The 22297-nt window shown below is 41.2% G+C and overlaps 3 protein-coding genes across 5 annotated transcripts in view; 1 reads left to right on the forward strand and 2 right to left on the reverse strand.

The window, feature by feature from the left end:
- The window catches only part of LOC129179278 (RNA-binding protein Musashi homolog 1), a 40244-nt gene extending 31596 nt beyond the window's left edge, over positions 1 to 8648 (reverse strand). The window contains exon 1 of one of the 3 annotated variants that reach the window (XM_054772305.1): positions 29 to 8648. In XM_054772305.1, coding sequence (XP_054628280.1) covers positions 29 to 87 — 59 coding nt within the window. In that variant the 5' untranslated portion in view covers positions 88 to 8648. The remainder of the gene's footprint in view (positions 1 to 28) is intronic. The other 2 variants (XM_054772304.1, XM_054772303.1) reach the window with 2 other exon arrangements.
- Positions 7938 to 21721, forward strand: hnf1a (HNF1 homeobox a). Its single transcript, XM_054772302.1, has 10 exons — positions 7938 to 8445; positions 11262 to 11461; positions 11554 to 11734; positions 12048 to 12250; positions 12458 to 12600; positions 12695 to 12836; positions 12907 to 13080; positions 13157 to 13272; positions 13338 to 13422; positions 15871 to 21721. The coding sequence occupies exons 1-10, from the start codon at positions 8165 to 8167 to the stop codon at positions 15996 to 15998; spliced, it is 1653 nt and encodes a 550-aa protein (XP_054628277.1). The 5' UTR covers positions 7938 to 8164; the 3' UTR covers positions 15999 to 21721.
- c4h12orf43 (chromosome 4 C12orf43 homolog) lies at positions 13104 to 21933 on the reverse strand. Its single transcript, XM_054772307.1, has 6 exons — positions 21821 to 21933; positions 21615 to 21642; positions 20178 to 20276; positions 19581 to 19648; positions 19410 to 19497; positions 13104 to 16766 (listed from the first exon to the last, which is right to left on the reverse strand). The coding sequence occupies exons 1-6, from the start codon at positions 21921 to 21923 to the stop codon at positions 16445 to 16447; spliced, it is 708 nt and encodes a 235-aa protein (XP_054628282.1). The 5' UTR covers positions 21924 to 21933; the 3' UTR covers positions 13104 to 16444.
- Positions 21934 to 22297: the final 364 nt, after the last annotated feature.

Genomic DNA, 22297 nt, shown 5'->3' on the forward strand with positions numbered 1-22297 from the left:
CTGGGAGAGGAAAAAGTTTCTGACTTACCAGGGGTCGTGAGGGGAGTCCGTAGTGGACAAGCTGCTCTGGCTCCCTTCCGTATCCATTCCGTGTCCTGGCCCTGCGTGTGTGTGTGTGTGTGTGTGCTGCTCTGTGAACAGGCGGACAGTGAGTGAGAGGCTCAGGGTGGGTTTGGCCTGGGGTGTCACAGAGGGGAGCGGGCCAGATGCGAGCTGGGACAGACTCCACCTCCTCCTCCGTCACTCCGTCCACACTGCTGTCTTCCCTCCATCCCACCACCAAGGGACAGCGCATAAAGCGTCTGTCAGTGAGAGCGCAACTTCCGGTGCAAACCTTCAATATAAGAGCATGTTTAAGCTGCTACACTTATATGATAAGTGACTTGTATCTTGATTGTTGTGATGTATGAAGACCTTTTTAGCAACAGAGGACTTAAAGATGCAAAATGAACTTGATTTACTTTACGATGAAGGGTAATAGTTGACAGTGGATCTATTTGCAGTTCGGCATTCGCTCCCCCGCATATTTGTGTATTTTTTCTGTTTTAATTTTTTTTATGATAACTTACACAGAAAGTGGTTTGATGGCGCTTTCGACAAAGGAAAAAAGAGTGCTTGCAGCTATGAATCCCAGCCTTTTCACTCAACATTTTCCAGCAGGAAGATACGTTAACAAGACGTGATGTTGTGTAACTTCAAGTTTTGTAAGAACAATACTGTGTACTGTATGCCTGTAATTATTCCTCAATGTATAAAACTGAATTTAAAACATGCTTATAATAAGTGTGAGAGGCATATTTTGGGTTTAGAGGACATGCAAAATTGTGAATTGTACTACGTGATGTGCTCCAGTGTGACTCGTGTGCATGTTCAGGATGAAATGAACCATTACCATTACCAATCCCTTGCCAACTGGAAAAATTGTGTAATGGGAGTCAATGGAGTAAGTTTAAAAGAAACGAGAAAAAGAGGATGGAGAAAAAATAAATAGACATAATATTTTACAAATTGAAGTACAGCGTTCTCTTGTTTTTAACACGGGGGATAGGTTCCCAAAATAGCACGCAATAAGCAAAAACTGCAACTACAATTACTACAATCTGCGTTTACAATTATTATATATGTTTTAAGGCTGTAAAACCCCTCGGAATACACTTTATACACTTTTCTCAGACAGGCATTAACATTTCCTCATAATTCTCTCTTGTTTAAAGACTCTCAAAGTAAAAATTTCGTTTGAATTTTAATGACCAATCTACTAGGTTGGACACAAGAAATTATTACGTGACGTGTATTCACTCCTCTGATCGTGCCTCGTCCTGGCGCTGTTCGGCTGTAACGTTTTAGTATCCTTTTTCAAACATATTTCTCCTGCCATCATCCTCCTCCTCACACGAGTACACAACACCCTCTACTTGTAGCAGTAGTAAATACAATAACAGACACATACAACAGAGCACGGATAGATCGCTGTAATAAACCACAAGGCGTGTTCATACACTGTTAAAAAAATATATCTGCAAAATTGCACTTAAAAAAATCTGCGAAACAGCGAATCCGCGACAGGTGAACCGCAATACAGCAACGGAACACTGTACTGCATTACAAACGCCAAATGAAAGTGAGGCAAACCTCACCACACTACTATGAACGCTAGGGGGCGATTGTGGTCATTGACTCGCTGTGCGTGTAGAAGACGACGAAGCTACAAGCTTTCCTTGCAGAAGCCGTCGGTCTAACGGCTACTCTAACTTTCTACAGCTCTTCCATGTTGTTGGTAAGGTTTCACGTGTGTTTAAATGACATCTGCTTTGGTTCATGTGGTTGTGCTCATCAGAGAAATAGAAAAAAATCGCCATTGGCATAGATTAAGTTCACTAACTCTCTGCTATGTAGTGAATTATTTGTAATTGTTGGATTAAATGTCAATGGGATTTAAATTGTTGTATATGGACATTACAAGCTTACTTTACTCAATAAAAATGTTAGCTGTGAATGTTCTTTCTCACATACTTTAAAAGCTTTTTACTAGGGGTGTCACAAGATCTCACGAGATTACAATGTGACAAGCTTTCTCGTTCAGAGAAAAAATGTCTCGTGGGCACTAGGCCTAGGACAATAATAAATTAATTATTTAATCACACAATTAATTAACTTGATAATTTTGTGGACCTCGATATATGCACATGCGAGTTTTCCTCGTCTCCAAACAGGCAGGCAGAGGGGTCACTCTGTGCATTGCTGTGTTTGTTCCATAGAACAACAGCATGAGTGGAGCGGGCCCTTTTCTCAGTCATGTAGTCTCTTTGTCTCGATGCGTGGAGGCGGGGATGCCAGCATACACGCAGAATGCAGACGAGTGTAACGTAGTAGAAATTAAATTTGTAGATTGCAATATATTGTCATGTTTTTTTTATATTTTTTCATTGTACTTTTCTTAAAGGTAATGGTAAAATATGGCTGTTTGGTCGTTTCTACACACCGGGATGCATCCAGGCGTCATACCACGGTAGGTTTTATAGTAGCCATTTACTTCAAATATGTCTTAGTTCACCCTCTGTAGCTTTAATTTGTCTCCTTGATGATGTAAACATTTCCCCGTCCCTCTGGCTTCGTCTTTGTGTCTTTTGAATTTAATGTTGTTAGGAGCGGCACCATGACACTCCACAAGACTGCCGTTTTGCTACCGAAACATGGTACCTTTTGATTTTACTTGATTCGGTGCTCGGTAGTACCAGTGAAATTTGGTTGGTGCCTATAAAAATATCCGTACCCATTCCTAATTGTTCCTGAGCAGGAATGCTTGCAACATATTAGAAAGTAAGCGCCCTCTGCAAAATTGCTGCAAACAGGCCCTTCAAATATAAGCTGTTTAAGAAGTTTTAGTTGAAATATTTCCACAATTTGGGCCGCCACTTGTCACTGAGGAGTGATGGTGGGTCCTTCAGCCAAACTAGTTGAGAACCAACGGTTTTGAGTATCAAAAATAGGCATTTTAGGCCTTTTTATGGGTTCTTACATTTTCGCCATTCACGGGTGGGTCTTTGAAAGTAACCCTCAAAACTCTACTATAGTTTAGTTCAAACATATTCTGCAAAATTCCATTGAAGAACACCACATTCACACTTGCACGATGCCACACTTCAGAAAAAGGGTAGAGAGAAGCAGAGCTTATTTTATCCTACCCCTTTTCCATGGCTAACACAATGAATACACAGCGGCTCTCTGTACATTTTCACAGCCTCGCAAACTTTGGTTAAAGTTTATTTCACATTCACCCAAAGGCGATAAGAATTTATAAATATGTGCTAACACAGATACCAGTGACCTGATGGTTAGCACTTGTGGCCTCACAGTGTGGAGATCAGGATATCGGGAAGATCTCGGTTCGAATCTCCGTTAGGCATTTCTGTGTGGCGTTTCCATGTTCTCCCTGTGTGTGTGTGGGTTTTCTCCAGGTACTCCGGTTTCCTCCCACATTCCAAAAACATGCTTGTTAGGTTAATTGGCAACTCAAAACTGTCCATAGGTATGAATGTGAGTGTGAATGGTTGTTTGTCTATATGTGCCCTGCGATTGGCTAGCGACCAGTCCAGGGTGTACCCCGCCTCTCGCCCGAAGTCAGCTTGGATAGGTTCAGCCTACCTGCGACCCCAGTGAGGATAAGCGGCATAGAAGATGGGTATAAACGTTTGACACAGCTTTTTAACTGCATTTTATTACATATGGCAGGTGTCTGCCCTCTTTTCATTCATTCAAAAGAGACAGGGTCATATTTGAAAACCACAATGCAGTTGTGTCACATAAAATACAACGTGTAAAAGAAAGTCAAAGTTATAGCCAACATAGAAGTAATAATTTAAACTATTTTTTATATACGTGAATTGTTAATAGCAAACAACATGAGAATTTCTATCAATAAACAACATCACCACGACTGAGGACAAAAGGGAGGAAGGAAGTTTCCAAGGAGACCAGCCTTCATTGTGAAAGAACAATGCAATAACGTCTACTCACATCCTTGTTGATTTCGAACAGCTTTACTAAATTCTTGTTTTAAAAAAAAAAGCCTCAATATGTGTTTAACAATCATAGTTGATTTTTTAGGGTGGTTGGCACTTTTATAAAGTAATGGCTTCATAGATGTGCGTGAAACTTCACTAAAAGAGCTCCAATCCTTCTGGCAAATCAGTATTTTAAAGGTTTTAGTTAGCCTCAAGTTTTAATACTCCTCCATACTGCCAACCTGCTGAGGCAGTGTGCTCTAACAGGAGGCTTGTGTGCTGTGCTCATTCACCGTTGGGTTTTAAGTATGCAATTAATGCCAAAGCCAGCTCCAGCTAATCTTCTCAACGCTGCTTCAACATGTGACCTGGTAACCACTGTTAAGACCAATCAGTGGCCTAAGTACAGTAATTCACACAAAGACAATGCTGGCTTTGACTATAGTGTTTGGTGTAAGGTGCATGCATCTCCACAAAAAGTGCTGGAGTACAGTTTGCATATCGCGGTTAATCGCGATAAGTGAATTTCCGCGAAAAGATTCAATATTAATAAATTGAATATTTTCGTAGTGAGAGTATAGAAAACTACAATTAGAGACTTTCTACATACAATTTGTACCATTAGTAGAGCCCTGTAAACATGAAATAACACCCCATCGCCACCTTTACTCTCCTATTATTCTTTGTTTACACCACATTGCTCAACAGTAAACAGTAGGTGCAAGCTACAGGATCACTGCAGGGACACAAGAGACGACCGCCGCTTTAAAAATAGCATGGTACCGAGCTAATTAGTTAGCCTCCAATTTATTTATTCTAAACTTAATAAAGGTTTTTAAACGGAATGGGGAAGAAGGACAAAGTAAAAAGCCAAAACCTTACCACTTCCACACCAAATTTGAGAACATTTTTTCACTCTATTATGTCGAGATGCCATGGCTGAGTCCATGCAGTGTGAAGGTAATGTAATCGAATGTCATGTCTCATCAGTGTAACATTACTGACTACTGACTAGTGTTGTATGTCATTGTCATTGTATGACTTGACTACGATAACAATAAGGCTTTCATACATACAAATATCTTTCTTCTGGTGGCTAATAATCTTAAAAAAAGAACAAATGGGTGCATTTGGTTATCCAGGCTCCAACAGGTTAATACCGCCATGCTTTTATGTTGAAGCTTACTTTAGCACTAAACAGGAAGTCACTGTGTGCACGTTTGAATGCTGTGTAACTAGATAGTTGTCAGGTTGCTATTGTCATTTCACGCTGCTTAGCAATAATGACGAAGTTGACAATACCATAACACACGTCAACATAAACTGACCTATTTTTCATAGAAATGACCCCTTTGGCAGTCAAATTTTATGTTGACAAAAGCGGTCGACCATGTATGTCGACGTCGACTAAAGCGGGGACTTTATTGTAAAAAGAACACGGTAGAAGGGCACTTGATGAGTTGGTCGACGGGTTGTTGACATGAACGTGTTCCACTGTATTGAAGAGTGAATGGAGATCTATACTGCGTGTGTTCAACTTCTCAGCCATAAAGTTTATAGTTTAGGAAGTGCAAGCAGATCATTTATTTTATGAAGGTGCTAACGTGCCTGCCCTTCACAGCAGATGAAGCTCTGGAAGTGGGACAAGGGCTATTTGGACAGGAATGGAGGGATGTGTTAAATTTCTGCATGCATGATCAATGGGGTTGAATGGTGGCGGTAGTGGTGGGGGCACGCTAGGAGGAGGTGGAGAACTAGCAGTGAATACACAGAAGAAAGCCTCACTAAAGAAAGATGGACAGTGTGGATTGTATCTCATTACCAATCAGTACTGCTTGCAGCTCCCTGCAACGTGTGCTACATGTGGCCCATTTTGATAAACCCAAGCATGAGCGCTGGAGCGTTAGTCACAGCAGCGTCTGAACTGTTGGGAATGCACACACCCACACTGCCCTCTGTATGCTTTAGTGAGGAGTTTCCTCTGAAAAGCAACAATGAGACTTAATTACAGGTCAGTAGCATGTCTCAGAGAGATAGAGGGAGCTCTGTTACCAGTCCAAATACAGTATAATGCCATCTTCCCAAGGGTGGGGTGGCGTAACAGGAGCGCCGCACAAAAAGGTGCTGATAGGCTGAACCTGAGAATGGTATAAGGTGAGTCAGGCCAGAAAAGTGAGTGTTTCACACTGAAAGAACAAGTAAGATTTGTTCATGCGCAAAGGTTTTCTCCCTTTCTGTTTGCCCTTTTTCTTTCCCATAGTTTTGTTTGCCATGAAGGGTCAACAATGGAAAAATCTTGTATTTGCAAATCACAATCAGATTTTGCTTAACCAAGAAAAGCCTTAACACAAAAGGAGAAATCCCGCTTGCAAGTTTGAGGTGTGACTTTGCTTATTACACCTTTTTATGTTAAGTAGAACATGTGAGGATGAACAGTAACTTCACAAAATAACTAAACAGCTAAAGATAGAGGTGGACATTTCAGTAGCCACAACATGATATTCATAATAATAAATGGTGTATGGAAATGGCTTAGTTTATTTTGAACATGCATAACAAGGTGGCATTACAGTTGCACAATAAACATGTCTGAAAAATTGTTTATTTAACCTTAACCCTTCTCTGTGTCACAGCAATTACAGCGGATCAGCATTCAGCATTCACGACTCCGCAAATTCACTGATTTGGTCAATAAATTCTTTTTTTAATTGCTATTGTTTTTCTTGGAAAATAGGCTGTTTTCTGCAGTGAACACATTTAATTCACCATAAGTCGGTAATAATTTATAACTATGTGATAATATAGCTCAAATGTACAGCATACATGTACCACTGTTAAAAAGACCGCAGTTTTTACATCTTTATGTCTGATAGTGTCTTTTTTGTCAAGCACTGAGATTTCGCACTTTGTTCGGTTGTCCTTGAATGCACCATACTGTAGTTGTGCTGAAATGCAAACCTCTTTTGGCTACGAAAGCACCAGTTTTAACAGCCATCAAGCATCTTACATTATCATTCATTAGTGTTGAGCACCTACACATTTTATACTTTATATGCGTTTAATAAGTGTGAGAGGCATATTTAGCCTGGATCGTGTCGCAAGGGAATAATGGCAATTGGAGAGAGAAGGCGAGGGTTGTCGAGCTGAATCTAAATCTAATAAATACAATCGTCACATTTATTGCAAATGCACACAGAAATATATATTTTTATGGCCGTATCAATTACTCGTGGATTTTCGCCATTTGCTGGTGTTCCTGAAACGTGACCCCCCAGGAAAAACGGCTGACTACTGCATTGATAAAAGTGCCATAAACGTGTATCATCAACAGACAAATATATAATAGGTGATAGGTCAATGAAAGCAGACACAGTGGTTCCCTTATACTTTGTAAATATGTGTATACCTTGTGTATAAGTACTTATATGATATTGATGAGTTATAAAGTGAACGGCAAGAAAACAAGCAATGAAAAGTTAAAAATCTGTTTTAGAATCTAGTTGAAAGCAGTCAAGTTACGGGAAAAAATGTTATTAATAGCGACATCTACATCCACTGCAGTGCACAATGTAAAGATGTAAATACCAGTGCAGTATAGCTTTGTGGATGGGTCAATAGCTCCCCCTAGTGTAGAACAGGACAGGTCAAGTATGCTGCGTTAATGTAGTATGGTACAACATAGTTTTAAAATTGCCACATGACCTCATTCCATTTTCAATGTTGATGTTTAACAAAAGAGGATAACTCAATTAGTACATGACGGCATTCCTCACCTTGTCCAATGAGAGGGGAGATCAGCTGCTAAAGTTTTTCAACTTTTCTACAGACTGCCCCGTCTTAGCTTTTTTGTTTTGAACTAATTGTTTGTTAAACTGCACTTTGGTCACCGTTGGGGACCGAGGGAGAGGGGACAAAGTTCAAGGCGGGGGGAGGAGGGGGAGAAGAGGAAGAAGGTTGAAAAAATAAGTGACCTTTGAAAGCTAAACAGCAGGTGGAGAGCCAAAACCAGGCAGCTCAGGACTCCTCGTGAGGAAAGTCAACATAAGAAAAAATGAAAGTATATCTTTTTTCTACAAAAATGGCCCATCTGTCTCAGCTCTGAGTGTAAACGGCACATGAGAGTTTGTTTGCAAAGCGGCAGCAGGTAAGGCGTCAGAGTAATGGAGGGTGAGGAGAAGGCGAAGCCAAGCCGTCTGACTGCCCTTCAGGAGCAGCTGGTCTGGGCCCTGCTAGAATCGGGCCTCTCCCGGGAGGTCTTGGTCCACGCCGTGGGGGAGCTGGAACGTGACAGGGGCAATGGCATTGAAAAAGGAGAGAGGGGGGACGGGGAGAGCTCCGAGGAGGGAGAAATGGATTACCCACCGCCGATATTCCGAGATTTGGACAAGCTTCCCCCAGAGGAGGCGTCCAAACTAAGGGCTGAAGTGGAACGACTTCTGCAGTAAGTAGAATCCATGAAGAGTTTGAAAAATATTTGAAAAAAATGGATGCTGTGTTTATAACCCTCCTCCTCTCTTTCACCTACTGCATGAAGAGCCCTTAGAGCCCGAGACGTGAAAGTTATCTGAGAACATCTCCGCAATCTTCCCAAGCACAGTACCCCTCTCTTCCCAATACCTCCCTCCTTCTTCTGCTCTCTGTCTGTCTAACTCTGTCGTCTGAGTCCAATTTAAAGAGGGTTCCTCCTTTGCTAGTTACTAATTACCCACCCCCATCATTATTCTGTGTTCAATTCTTAATAAATAAGCTACATGCATGCGTAGGTGAAGATTAATGGAGCTGCGTTAGTTAATGTTTGCGTTAGTGAGCTATTGCTACATTATATTTGAATAACTGATTTCCAACACTGTATCTGTTTAAAATACTAAATTCATATATTGAAATGCACACAACACAATTTTAATGTAATATATATTGTTTGACTTCTGAATCCCACAAGGAACCACTGGAGCTTGTCCAGTTTTTCATCTAATGCTAACTTACTTTTAGAAACATAGGGCTTTCCGCAGTAAATGTCATGTACGTTCTTTCTCCACTGGACTTTGCTCCTGTGCGCTTCCTCTTATCGCTCTATGTCAATAGTCCTCTCCGCGCTGCTCTCCAAAGTGATCACGTCTGGCATCTGTTGTGAGGTTTTTACTCCGTTTGGTCTTTAAGTCGAGAAAATAAAACGGCCATTGTCTGTGTATATTTCATACAATGTTGATGAGAGACATCTAAAAATAAGCTATTTTGGCTTTTTTGCTTAAAGACAAGGGAAGCGTCAGTCACATTTTCAAGCCTCAACATGATGTCAAACCAATCTAATGAGATCCAATACAGGAGCTGTATCACATTGCTGCCCTTACAGATATAACACAGCGGATACCCACAGATTCGCGATTCAGCATTCATTTTCTGATTTCTGAAATTCGCGGATTTTTAGTAAAAACACAATTTCAGCAGAAAACGCATCTCATTCATCGTAAGTCAGTAATCATTTATAAAATACACCACAATAAAGGTCAAATGTACAGCACACATGTACCACTGTGAAAGCTCACAATTTTTACATGTTGATGTCTTTATGCACTTACTGCATGTTTTTTTTTGTCAAACGTTTCTTCGGAGGTCCGTGAATGCACCGTAGTGGTGTGCAGTGAGACGCAAAAGGTAGTTTTTTTGCACCAGCTTCATCCGGCCTTAAAACTTGCAGTCAAGTCAACGCAAGTTAATATATTATCGTAATTACAACAGGCAAGCAGTAGACGTGGAGAAACACCTTCTCTCGCATAGCTCTAGCCTGACGGCCGATTCCAGCTATTTATCAGTCATCTTCATTAGTGGTGAGCACCTATACATTGTATACTTGAAATGTGTTTAGTAAGTGTGTGAGGCATATTTTGGGCTTAAACCTGGAATGTGTCGAGAGTGAACAATGGCAGTTGAAGAGCGAAGGGGAGGGTTCTGTAACTGATGTTGCAAATGTTGTTCTGAAATTGAAGGAGAACATCAACGTTAAGCTAGAATAAGGGTTTGGAGGGGACATTTTCATGGCTGTATCAATTACTCGCTAATTTTTTCGTTTACCGCCATTCACTGGTGGCTCCAGAATGTAACACTGCAAAAAGCAGGATCTAGTGTACTAACATCTACCTATTTACAATTATGTAATATACTGCAACAAATTGACAGTCAGAGTCAAATTAGAATTATTTAGCTACAATATTATCCAAAAGTCTTAGGCCGCCTGTACCTTTGTTGCTTTAAGCAGTTTTTCACAACAGTCCTTTTACAAGATAAAACAGGATATGGTAGGGCAGATAAATTAGCAGGATTATGCATGGTTTCCTCCCACATTCCAAAGGTTAATTGGCGACTCTAAATTGTCCATAGGTATGAATGTGAGTGTCAATTGTTGTTTGTCCATATGTGCCCTGCGATTGGCCATCGACCAGTCCAGGGTGAACCCCGCCTCTCGCCCAAAGTCATTTGAGATGGGCTCCAGCATACACCTGCGACCCTAGCAAGGACAAGCAGCGTAGAAAACGGATGGATGGAACTCACTAAAGCATCAAATCATAATTGCTCATCTGTTTATCATCCTAGAGGAACCAGGAAATAGGCTGTTTGCAAAATCACAATTTTACAAGTACTCCTAATGTTGTTGCCACTAACTACTATAAACATCCATCCATCCATCCATTTACTATACCGCTTCTCCTCATTAGGGTCGCGGTGGTAAGTTGGGCTTCAGGCGACTGGCAGGGTACACCCTGGACTGGTCGCCAGCCAATCGCAGGGCACATATAGACAAACAACCGTTCACACTCACATTCATACCTATGGACAATTTAGAGTCGCCAATTAACCTAACATGCATGTTTTTGGAATGTGGGAGGAAACCGGAGTACCCGGAGATATCCACGCACGCCCGGGGAGAACATGCAAACTCCACGCAGAAATGCCCAATGGAGATTCGAACCCAGATCTTCCCAATCTCCTGACTATGACTGTGTGGCCAACATGCAAACCACTAGACCACTGTGCAGCCCTACTATAAACATATGTACTTATATTACTGATCATTAGTATTATTAAATATGTAGATGTCGTTATTTCATATGAGGGACGCTCTAAAACCTGCATGATGACCTTGGCTTATAACCAAGCTAGGTGTGATCACTTGGAGGAGTGAAGACACGTACCTAATGAAGTGTCTGCAGGGTGAGAAAACATGGAAAGATTACTTTTTTTGTATGTATCTGCTTCAAATAGAGAGGACCCCTGGCACGTTGCAAAAATGGTGAAAAGCTACATGCAGCAACACAATCTGCCTCAGAGAGAAGTGGTAGAGTCCACAGGACTCAACCAGTCGCACCTCTCTCAGCATCTCAACAAAGGCACGCCTATGAAGAACCAGAAGAGAGCTGCACTGTACAGCTGGTACGTCAAGAAGCAGTGTGAAATCAGCCAGCGTGAGTATAGAGCTGCAAGAGCCATCTGCTTTCAAAACCTCTGGTGTCGTGTGAGGATGGAAATGTAAGAGCATCTTCCTGTTAACTGCTAGAATTCACCAATGCCAAACACGGCTTCACGTCTGTAGAGGACCCAAGTGAAGATAGCAGGAAGGGTCGGAGGAACAGGTTCAAATGGGGACCAGCATCCCTCCAGATTCTTTTCCATGCCTACGAACGACAAAAAAACCCCAGCAAGGAGGAGAGGGAAGGCTTGGTGGAGGAGTGTAACAGGTGGGACACACGGGAAGTACAAAAGTGGCAGGGATCGCACGGTTGTCTTCACACATGTGATTGTACACACAAGTGTAGGCACTTTGTTGGGAAAAATAGCACAATCTAATATGATTCACTTCAAGATACCCTTGGTGTATCAAAACAACTGCTTTAAGATTCAGTTTGAAAGAAATTAACACAATACGTTTACTGTTTCTAATATTTTGGTTCCAGTGTGAGTCACTTTAGCTACAAACTACTCAGGTTCTTCAAAGTTCAAGTCTGGACTGTGCATCTAAAAAGGCAACCACTATGCTTCTGCCTTTCCCAGGGCAGAGTGTCTGCAGAGAGGGGTGTCCCCTTCCCAACTTGCTGGTCTGGGCTCCAACCTGGTCACTGAAGTCAGAGTGTACAACTGGTTTGCCAACCGCAGAAAAGAGGAAGCCTTCCGGCACAAGCTGGCTCTTGACACCCCTTTCACTGGCCAACCTGCTTCTTCGTCAAACGGCAACCTTCCTTCAAGTCCAGAGCTCAGTAATAATCTATATATATCTACCATAAGATAGCTTTACCTTTAAAATTAGTTTAAAAAAAGACTGTTTTAATGATTAGATTAAATGACTGCTGAATCGTGAATGTGTGGGGATCCACTGTATGTTCGTTTCCTTCATGTAGACGTTTACCAGTATGACAAAGAGTGACAAAGGACCCTTTACGTATCAACTTCTTTTTTTTCCCCAGATGTCAAATACAGCCATCAAATCCCATGTGACACCCTGAGCTCAACCAGAGGTAATGGAGGGGAAATTGTGGGCCGCCTTGTATCCAGTCCTGTCCAACTGGAGCCGAGCCACACACTCCTTGAGAGCCACCCTGCCAAACTGGTACAGTAAGGGTGTATGTTATAGTATGCCCGTCCACTTTGCTGACAAGCTGCTAAATGAATGCCATCATGACCAAGTTGTCATCTGGTCTTAGGTGTCCAGTGGAGGCCCACTGCCCCCTGTAAGCACTCTGACCTCGCTGCACAATCTGTCCTCCTCCCCTGCATCATCACAAGGCCTCATTATGGCTTCCTTGCCCAGCGTCATGAGCCTAGGAGAATCCTCACTTCTCATTGGTAACCACTGGAGCTTTTAAATGGCTTCCTCACTTTAAGTGCTACAAGTAACACTCTGTTGGATGATCAGGTCTGGCCTCAACACAACCTCAAACCATACCTGTCATAAACAACATGGGAGGTGGGTTCACAACCCTCCAGCCAATCTCCTTCCAGCAGCAGCTTCACGCCTCAGCCCAGCAGCCAATGCCACAGCAGTTCCAGAGTCACATGGGTGCCAGTCCTTTTATGCTACCAAGTCACAGTAAGGTTGCAGTATCAAGTACTGGCAAGCATGTTTTGTGGAGAGTGACGCTTAATGTGCCTGTTTTTCATGACAGTGTATAACAAGACTGATTCGCCTCAGTACCCTTCATCTAGTCTGCTGTCTCAGGCCATGGTCATCGCTGACAGCAACAGCCTCGGCACACTGACCAGCCTCGCATCTGTTAGACAGGTGAGTGTCCAAGATAATGATCCCATTGTGCTGGAATTTCTGAAATACCATTTTCTTTTTTACAGATTCTATCAGCAGATCCTGAAGAGCACACAGACCCTTCACTGCAAGAAAGCTCTCTGCACCTTCAGCCACACACACCCGTACCAGGTAGGCAGCTGCTAATGCAGGTTACACGATGATATGGAACCTCTGGTCTGGTTTCTGTTGTAGCAGATTCAGATTCTTAATAAAGATGACTGGTGTAGTCTGCCCCAAGTCATCTGGGATAGGCTCCAGCCCATTCAATGACCCTGCCATGGATAAGCAGTATAATATGAATGAATGATTTCTTGTAAGCCGTCAAAATGTAAAATCAAATGCATTGTGTGCAAATTGGGCCTAAGGCATCAGAAGATTTCAGGAGAGGCACAGCAGCTTGAGAAAAATTAATCTATCTAAAAATTAATACGATTTTTAGTTCCTATAGCGAGAGAGTACACTGAGCTAAATCGGGACTTTGGAAACCCCTGCTGTTGAGTACAACTACTATCTTCTTAACGTATTATTCTTGTTTTGCTTTTTTTAACCCGCATATCATAGCCATTGCTCAACACATATGAAGAGCAAAATGTATTTTTTTGGATTGTTTAACTAGCTTTTTCTCAACCAAAATACATGCAAGTATTAGACTGCAAGATGATGGACAGAAAAGCAATGATGCATTTATAATGCCATGTGTCACTTGACATTGGATAAACATCCCTTACCTATTAATTTGATTTTGCTCAACATTTCCTGATTTTGTACTTCTTTAACTTGTACACTAGATGTGTTGTTGCTAAATTTCTGGGGTATGATCATGAAGAGTTCCTTAAGTGTAACTGTGTTCTATGTAGCGTACATTAGTGCAAGTTAAGGGTGTAACGATTCATTCACTACATCAAGGCATTGATTTATATTCTTTATAACTATATTGATCTGGGTTCTCAAGTTTCCATTCAGGACGACATATATATTGATGTAACATCATTTAATAGGTAATAAATCGATTGAATCGATACTAGGAATGAAGCATTGGATTTAAGTGTAACGGATGCTAGCCTGATGGTGGTCTAGTGGTTAGCATGTTGGCCACACAGTCACAGTCTGGAGATCGGGAAGACCTGGGTTTGATTCTCCATTGGTTATTTCTGTGTGTGCGTGGGTTTTCTGACCCAAATGAGGAGAAGCTGCATGGAAAATGGATGGATGTTAGCCTGTGAGGCTGCGCAAGTGTACATTGGTAAAACCTCACTCCCTCTGCCTTAAGAGCTGAACGCGCAGTCGACAGTTCGGGCTTTTGCCCGTGCGGTCAGTGCTCGTCTCCCCTTACGAAGGTCCTGTGTTCAAGCCATGGAGCGGGCAGTGTGAAGCAGGCGGGTTACATAAGCAATGGGAACCAAAGGCACTATTTTCCCGTTTGAAATTTACTTTAACTTCTTTAATAATTGGGGTAGAGAAGTGAATGGGGTATCAAATTAAAGTTCAAGTCATGTTTTATCTGACAGAATTAATCACAGACTTGATTTTACATATTTCAAAAACTTCTGTCAGTGTATTCTTGCTAGTTGATGCACTGTTCTTTCAAATGGCTTCTCTGATCAGGAGTATTATTAGCCCTAAAAACGCACCTGCTTCCATTGTCCCGTACAGGTGAGAAAGTTTCATTCATTTGCTGATGAATTTTCATAATGTCCCTCACCTTTGGGTGCAAAGTGCAGGTTTGGATTGCACTATTTAAAGTAAATAATCATGGTGGCGGTGGCCGAGGGACCACACAGACCACACAGACAGGAGATCAGGAAGCCATGGGTTCAAATCTCCGCTTGGGCATCTCTGTGTGGAGTGTGCATGTTCTCCCCGTGTGTGCGTGGGTTTTCTCCTGCGATTGACTGGCAACCAATCCAGGGTGTACCCCGCCTCTCGCCCGAAGCCAGCTGGGATAGGCTCCAGCATACCCCCTCTACCCTAATGAGGACAAGCGGGATACAAAACGGATGGAATTAACCATGGCAAGCTATACCACCCTCTTTTCAACCTGAATTGCATTTTTTCTCATTGATCATTTATTCTTAAATATGTCAGCATTATTAATCATTTATAGCAGATTACCTCACAAAAAACAACGGGAATTTAGGAAACTTCACCTGCACTGTCCAGTATCCAGGTATTTATTTCAGTCACAGTGATTGAATATTTGGCTAAACACTCACTGAATCGATTTAAAGTTACTGAATCGTTTCGGATCGGATCATGCTAAATGAACCAATATCATTCTTGAATCTTATCGGCAACCACGAATCGTGATACAAATCGATTCGTTATTAAATTGAATTGTTACACCTCTAGTGCAATGGCCCAGATAAATTGTATTGTATTGTATTGTATTGTATTGTACTTGATTAATCCCACAGCAGGGAAATTCACTTGTTACAGCAGCAAGCAAGATAAGCAACTAAAGAATACATAGTGACTACAACATGCTTCAGGTGGTGCAGGTGTTGTAGAGCCTGACAGCGGTCGGTATGATGCATGTCCTGTACGCATGTAAATGATGCATGTCTTGCTTTTCAACAGCATCAAGCCAGAGCCCAGAGTTGTATCCTGCCTCCCAAGCAGAGAGCCACCAGTCTCACCTCCTGTCACCTTCACCAACAGACATTAGCTCCTACATTCCTACACAAATGGTCTCGACTGCACAGTAGGCGTGCTCCAGTTTTGTTTGGTGGCCGCTGACTTGAAGCATCAGCAAGTTCTGATGATTGCAAAAGGTTTTTAGGCTTCAAAATGTGTAACATGGTTATTACATGAAGAAGGATCACTGTTAGAGATGATTTGCTTTGTACACAAACAGAAAATGAATGAAAAATTACACCAAAATGTATATTTAAATACTTTTTTATAACCTTGTTCACTTAGAACCTGTAAACTCAACATTACATGCATTTTTTTTTCATTTTTTTAAATATTGTTTTTGTGAACTGTATGAGAAATAGTATTAAAAGGGCATATAATTTTTTTTTTACATAAATTTACTGTCAACGTATGACTATTTACTATAAGTAAAGATATATGACCATCTTCGTTTGAGGCTTGTAGAAAAAAAAATACATTTACATTCACAAATGGAGATAGAAACATGCTTAAAGTCTCAGTTCAAAACTTCTGTATTGCCATTCTGTTGCTTTTTCTTTTTCCGTTTGACTTGGTGGTGTTCATGCTGTGAGGCTGCAAACGCCGTGTTGCTTTGAGCACCAGAAGAGCCATCACAGTCCACCTGAGTGCTGCCTGCATCATCTACCCGTCTCTTCTTCTTTTTCTTTTTCTTCTTCTTAGGAAGGCTGTCCTCTTCACCATCAGACTTCTTGATCTTTTCTAAGTGGGGAGTTCCAGCTGCTGATGAGGAGGGCAAAAGATGGTTGAATGACACTGCTGCCTCCTTCAGCCTCATTTCCATCTCGCTGTCGCTGTCACTGGACCAAACAAAATGCATATTGTTGCATTAAGACGCATACATCTTATCCAGTCTGGTGTTCCACATGTCATCACTCTGCTAGAGCACTATTCTGTCCAACCATGTCTGCCTCCACTACCTTTCTCAAGACGACTTATTCTCTCAGAAGACACCCTTCCTCACTTCCCTGAGCATCATGTCCTCCCTAGTAGCCTCAACTACTCTTTACCTTTTTCTTCCCTTGTCTCTGCTTTTCACAAACTCAAACTTGTCTTACCTGTTACCTTGTCTGCCCAGGAAAAACAACCTCTATTTCTCCTGTGAACGCAACCTAGTCACCGCAACACACCACTACTGGTGCTGGGAAGGTGAACAACTCCCGAGTCTGAGAGCGACAATGAGTACATTAACTACTGCCTGTCTTCGTTTGTTCTTTTGCATCATCAATTACTTCATAGGCTGCTCTTTGCGGCGTGCAGCAGGACAGTGCAACGCACTGCCTCTCCACAACTTGAGTGTACAGTCAGGGTACATGCACTTAAGTTTTTTACCTCTACGATGGATCCCGGCGTAGTTGAAAATCAAAACCCAAATAAGCCACTGCTTGCACATTTACTTGTGAGTTTGGCCAGAGACCTCACTTCCTGTCTAGTTTAATTCTTGTCTGCTCTCAACTCTCAAAGTTGAGACGTAATGTTATAAGTAATATACTGTATGTTGGGCTGTCCCGATACAACATTTTCACTTCCATTCCAATTCTGATATTGCAGCCTTGAATATCGTCAGATAACGGTATCGATCCAATCAGAAATCAGCATAAATGATACTTTTTTTTTTTTTTTACTTTAGTAGTTTGGTACGTTACAAAAGGCTTGATCAAGTGATATTACTCGGAGAATAAGAGCATCAGTAGGTATGAGGAAAAACTGACCCATTTACTTCTTGATGCATGCGGTGTATGTAGTTTTCTCAATAATAATCACATAATGTAGCAAGGCTCGACGTGCTCAATGACGCGTTTAAATCCAACATTACTCACCACCGACAGGGGCTGGCTCTTTTCTCTTACAGCCAATGTGTCAAACAGCAATGCATGTATCAGGAAGGAAGTTGAAAATATCCTTCTTCAAACCCACAATGAGATTGGTCCTGTCAAAGTTCCCTGACTCTGTGCCACTACGAGTAACTTGTGGATGGTAAGTAAGTTGCACTCAGCTGCAACGTCTTTTTCAGACTTTAACAAAAAAGACAGCCACACGGCTGACATCACTCCTACTCTCCTACTCTAAACACGCGTGCACACACTAGCACACTGATGTGATCAACTGGAATATGCATGATGCACAATGAGCAGAAGTGCTGCTGCTGGATAGAAGTGCTAGAGGGCAGTCTGGAATGTACTGCTTGTATCGGAGGGCCAATATCGAAGGTTTTAGATGCAGGCCGATATATTCCAACATTGTTTCATCAATATCACACCGGGACACCCTTAGTGTATGTCTCTACAGCCTGTTTATGACCACCAAGCAGTCTGTCACCTCCCTCACTTCTTTACTCCACTTTTGAGAGAAGAGGCACTCAAACAGTCGGCTTTGAAGTTCCAGGTTTAATGTCATGAAGGAAAAAACCTCTTTCCTCATGGACATAATTCCCCCAATGACCTGCCCCTAGCTAGGCGAGTCCGTTCCATGTTTGCGGCCACCATTCAAGGAGGACAGCTTTGTAAAAAAATTAATAAAAGTTTACCTACACATCTTAAAATAAATCCTGGAGCTCTGCAAACTATCCATCAGTCAGGTCCAGACTTGGGAGTTTTATTTCGTTTCTCTTCAGAAAGTAGGCTTAACATGAAAGACTGCTAAAAAGCGACTATTGTTAGCACTCTTGCTGACAGAGCTATGCTTGTATTGCCCACATTTGTGTCCTCCCTACTCCTTAATGCTACATTGTTTTATCTGATTATTGGCATCTATTACGTTCGACAACTGCACACGTACGTGTAAAAAGAAAATGCACAAATTGTGCAATTAGCATAAAAGCTAAAGACACAAGATGGCGTGCTTACTAAAACGCCTTTAAGCTGGCAAAAACCCAGCATCAAGGATAGATTTTTGACAACACACTTTCACTATTGTGAGACATATAAGACTCAATAGATTTAAAAAAATAGTATCATATGAATCCTTCTTGATGCTAGCCCATGTTTTGTAATCCATGTGTGGGAGAAAGCGACAAAACGGCAAAGAAAAAGCAAAACGCACAGTTAATGCTTTTATGCCTGCTGAAAAATTTTTTAGCTGGACTAATTTTCCCTCAAAATATGGTTGTTTATATGTGCTCTGCGATTGGCTGGCGACCAGTCCAGAGTGTACCCGTCTCTAGCCTGAAGACAGCTGGGATAGGCTCAAGCATACCTGGGACCCTGGGGAGGACAAGCGGTAATAAAAAAAAAAAAAAAAATGGATGGATGGATGGTTTTCCCTCAAAATGTGGATTTGGATTTCATTCCGACAACATTATAGTTGTTCAACTTCTCCTGAAGAGATTCTACATTTTTGTTTATTTCTGTTATTTTGTTCATTCAAAAGGGCCTTGTGGACCTTCTTCATGGACCACAAAATGTTGTGTCTCCGTGTGTGTGTCCTGATGTAGGAAAACAAACCTTGAGCTGGGAATAGGCCGACGTTGTACCGGAGGAGGTGGATCATCTGCTGGCTGTCCTGGGATTGAGGTAGAGAATAGACGAAACCCTACAAGGGGAGCAACACATTTGACCACAACATAGAATGCATATAGAAAACCAGCAAACACTGAAAGAGTACATTTACAGTACCTTCTTCATTATCATCGGATTCTGTAGTCTTACAAATTAATATCTCTGTCTGGATATCTGAAAAGTGACTGAGTCAAATATGTATTGTGAATTAAACTTTAGAATACACAGGTTACAACAAGAAGTATACAGTAGATCCCGGCCTATTTGCGGGTCAGCATTCGCTCCGATGCATATTTACGGATTTCTTTTCTCTGCTTCAAATAATAAATGTAAAGTTGTTTTTTTTTATGCTAACTTAATAGAAAGTGGTTGATGGCGCTATCTGCAGGAGAAAAAATGCAACAGGGGGCAATGTCTCACAATTCACTGCATTTTCCAGCAGGAAGATGCATTGACAAGACTTTATGTTGTGTAATTGCACATTTTTTAAGCACAATATTACTGTATGGCCTGTAATTGTTTGTGTAAAACAGAATTTAAAATGTGTTTAATAGCTGTGAGAAGCATATTATAGGGCTCAGAGTATCCAAAATAGGCATTTTTGGGAGCATTTTTATGTATGTGTCCATTATCCGTCATTTTTGGCCATTCACTGGGGCTCTTGGATGGTAAACCTCTGCGAATAGAAGGGATCTACTGTATTAGATTGGTTACCTGTCAAGAAATTGTCCCAGCTTTTTGGCGACATGAGTTTGAAATCCCTCGGTGACCTGGAGCTCGTTACCATCGTGTTCATGGTCAGCAACGACAACTCTGTTTCACAGCAGTACAATAGTCATCACATACCTCACTCACAAAAACTTGGGGATATTCAGCTTTTGGGTGAATTTTGCTGTTCCGCTCCTTGTTAGAGAACAGCAAATTGTGCAAAAAGTACTTAAAGGAAAACTGCATTTAAAAAAATTTGCCCATCATCCACAATCCTTATGAGAGACATGAAAACACATATCGTTCTCTTTTCTGGATTGTTAGCACAAGGCAGCTAACAATGTAGGTAATGGGATTCACCTAGTCTGTTTATAAAGTCATCTATTAAAACACCTCCAAAAATCTCCAAAGTTTTATAGTTTTATATACATGCTGTGACCATGTAGTAACAGGTACATTCATAATAACATGTAATACTTACAGTAATTTGCTGTGTTTTGGTCATTTTAAGTTTTACCAGAACTTTTATCTTAATTATCTTGAACTACTGAACATAATTAATTGGTTAATTAATCTTAGCGTAATCCCGGGGCAAAAATGTCACGTTTCGATAAGGTTTGACATGAGCACTGATTAAAAGTTAAGTAATCATCCTACATGTCTTTTATTCTAGTCTGATGTTGGCATTCGTTCCGTTGTATGAATGGGTTGAATTTAATTATCACTTATGTGCACTCATGATGGCTATGGTTTTGTGCATATTAATTTAATACCAAATTAAAGAGGAAAGTTTAACAACCACAATAAAGCAGTATCCAGAGTGAAAAAAATGCATACAACAAATGATAAAGTCTCATTTGTGGGGGAATCCCCACTCACAGTGACAGGTTTTCACCTCTGCGCAGTGCGGGGATTGGATCACCAATATAAATGAAATCTTAAATCACTTATTTGTTCATATGATGCACACAGAGCAATGAACAAGTTCACGCTGAGTGTCCTTTCTGCGCCGTTCTCCTTGCGCTGTGAGGCGTCCAGGTGCACTCGTAATTATGAGCGTTAGGCGATAATTGTTTTTCATTTTTATTCCCCCATGACAATTAACGTATCCCACTTTGGAAACCTAGGGCTTACAATGTCCGCTCTCGCTGGGAGCAAACGAACATCTCGCTCAGTCTCCCTAGTGATGTTCAGAGGCAGTATCCACTAGTTGACCAACTTTTCAGCTTATTGCCACAGTGTTCTACTATTTGCACAATGAAAGTCCCCCTGCCTCTCACGCCCCACTATTTGAGAAGCCCTGCCATATGGTGTCATTAGAGGAGGTAGCAATTAAACAAACATCCAAAAATACAGGTTAAAATTTGATTACATCAGTAGTACTACTACTACTACTACTACTACTACTAAATGCTGCCTGTGCAGATTCCATAATGAACTTACCGCTTGGATTGTTTCACATTTCCATTACCTAAAAATAAATAGAGACAGAACAAATAAGATATTTTACAGCTCGTAAGCGTAAAAGTGGGGCAGCCAAATACAGTAGAGTGACCACCATTTCAACGTTGGTGTTGCCTCAACGTAATGCATTTGTTTATTTAACGTTTAGATTCACATCGGGATTGAAGAATAACAGAAAAACGTACCACTTTTCTTTATGTCCCACACTGCCTCCTGAAATCTTTTAAGGTCTTCGTCGTCACTGGAGTCACTGACAACACTGGCCATCTTCACTACTTTGGCCGCCATGACAGCACACGTGCTGCAAGTGTTTCGTGTTTGCAGCTGAGGATTGTGGGTAACGTAGTCCATTTTGCGTAACCATAATACTCTACTTCGAGGGTCAGGAACCTTTTGGGCTTTTTATACAGCCAAAAAAGCGACATATTTAAAAAAATATATATATTTCAGTGAGAAGCATATAATATTTTTTAACATTGAGTACAACTAAATGTGTGCATTTTAAGCAAGACCAACAACTTAATGCGGTAGAAAATTGATGTATGGATTAAAATGCATGAGGAAGCTTTATATTTTGAACATTGTTTTTAACACTGTGATTTCTGTAATGTTTTACTGTGAAATGTCAGCAAAAAAAAATGTAAATACATTTTATCGTGTTG

Source organism: Dunckerocampus dactyliophorus, chromosome 4, assembly GCF_027744805.1.
Source record: "Dunckerocampus dactyliophorus isolate RoL2022-P2 chromosome 4, RoL_Ddac_1.1, whole genome shotgun sequence".
Taxonomy (NCBI): Eukaryota; Metazoa; Chordata; class Actinopteri; order Syngnathiformes; family Syngnathidae; genus Dunckerocampus; species Dunckerocampus dactyliophorus.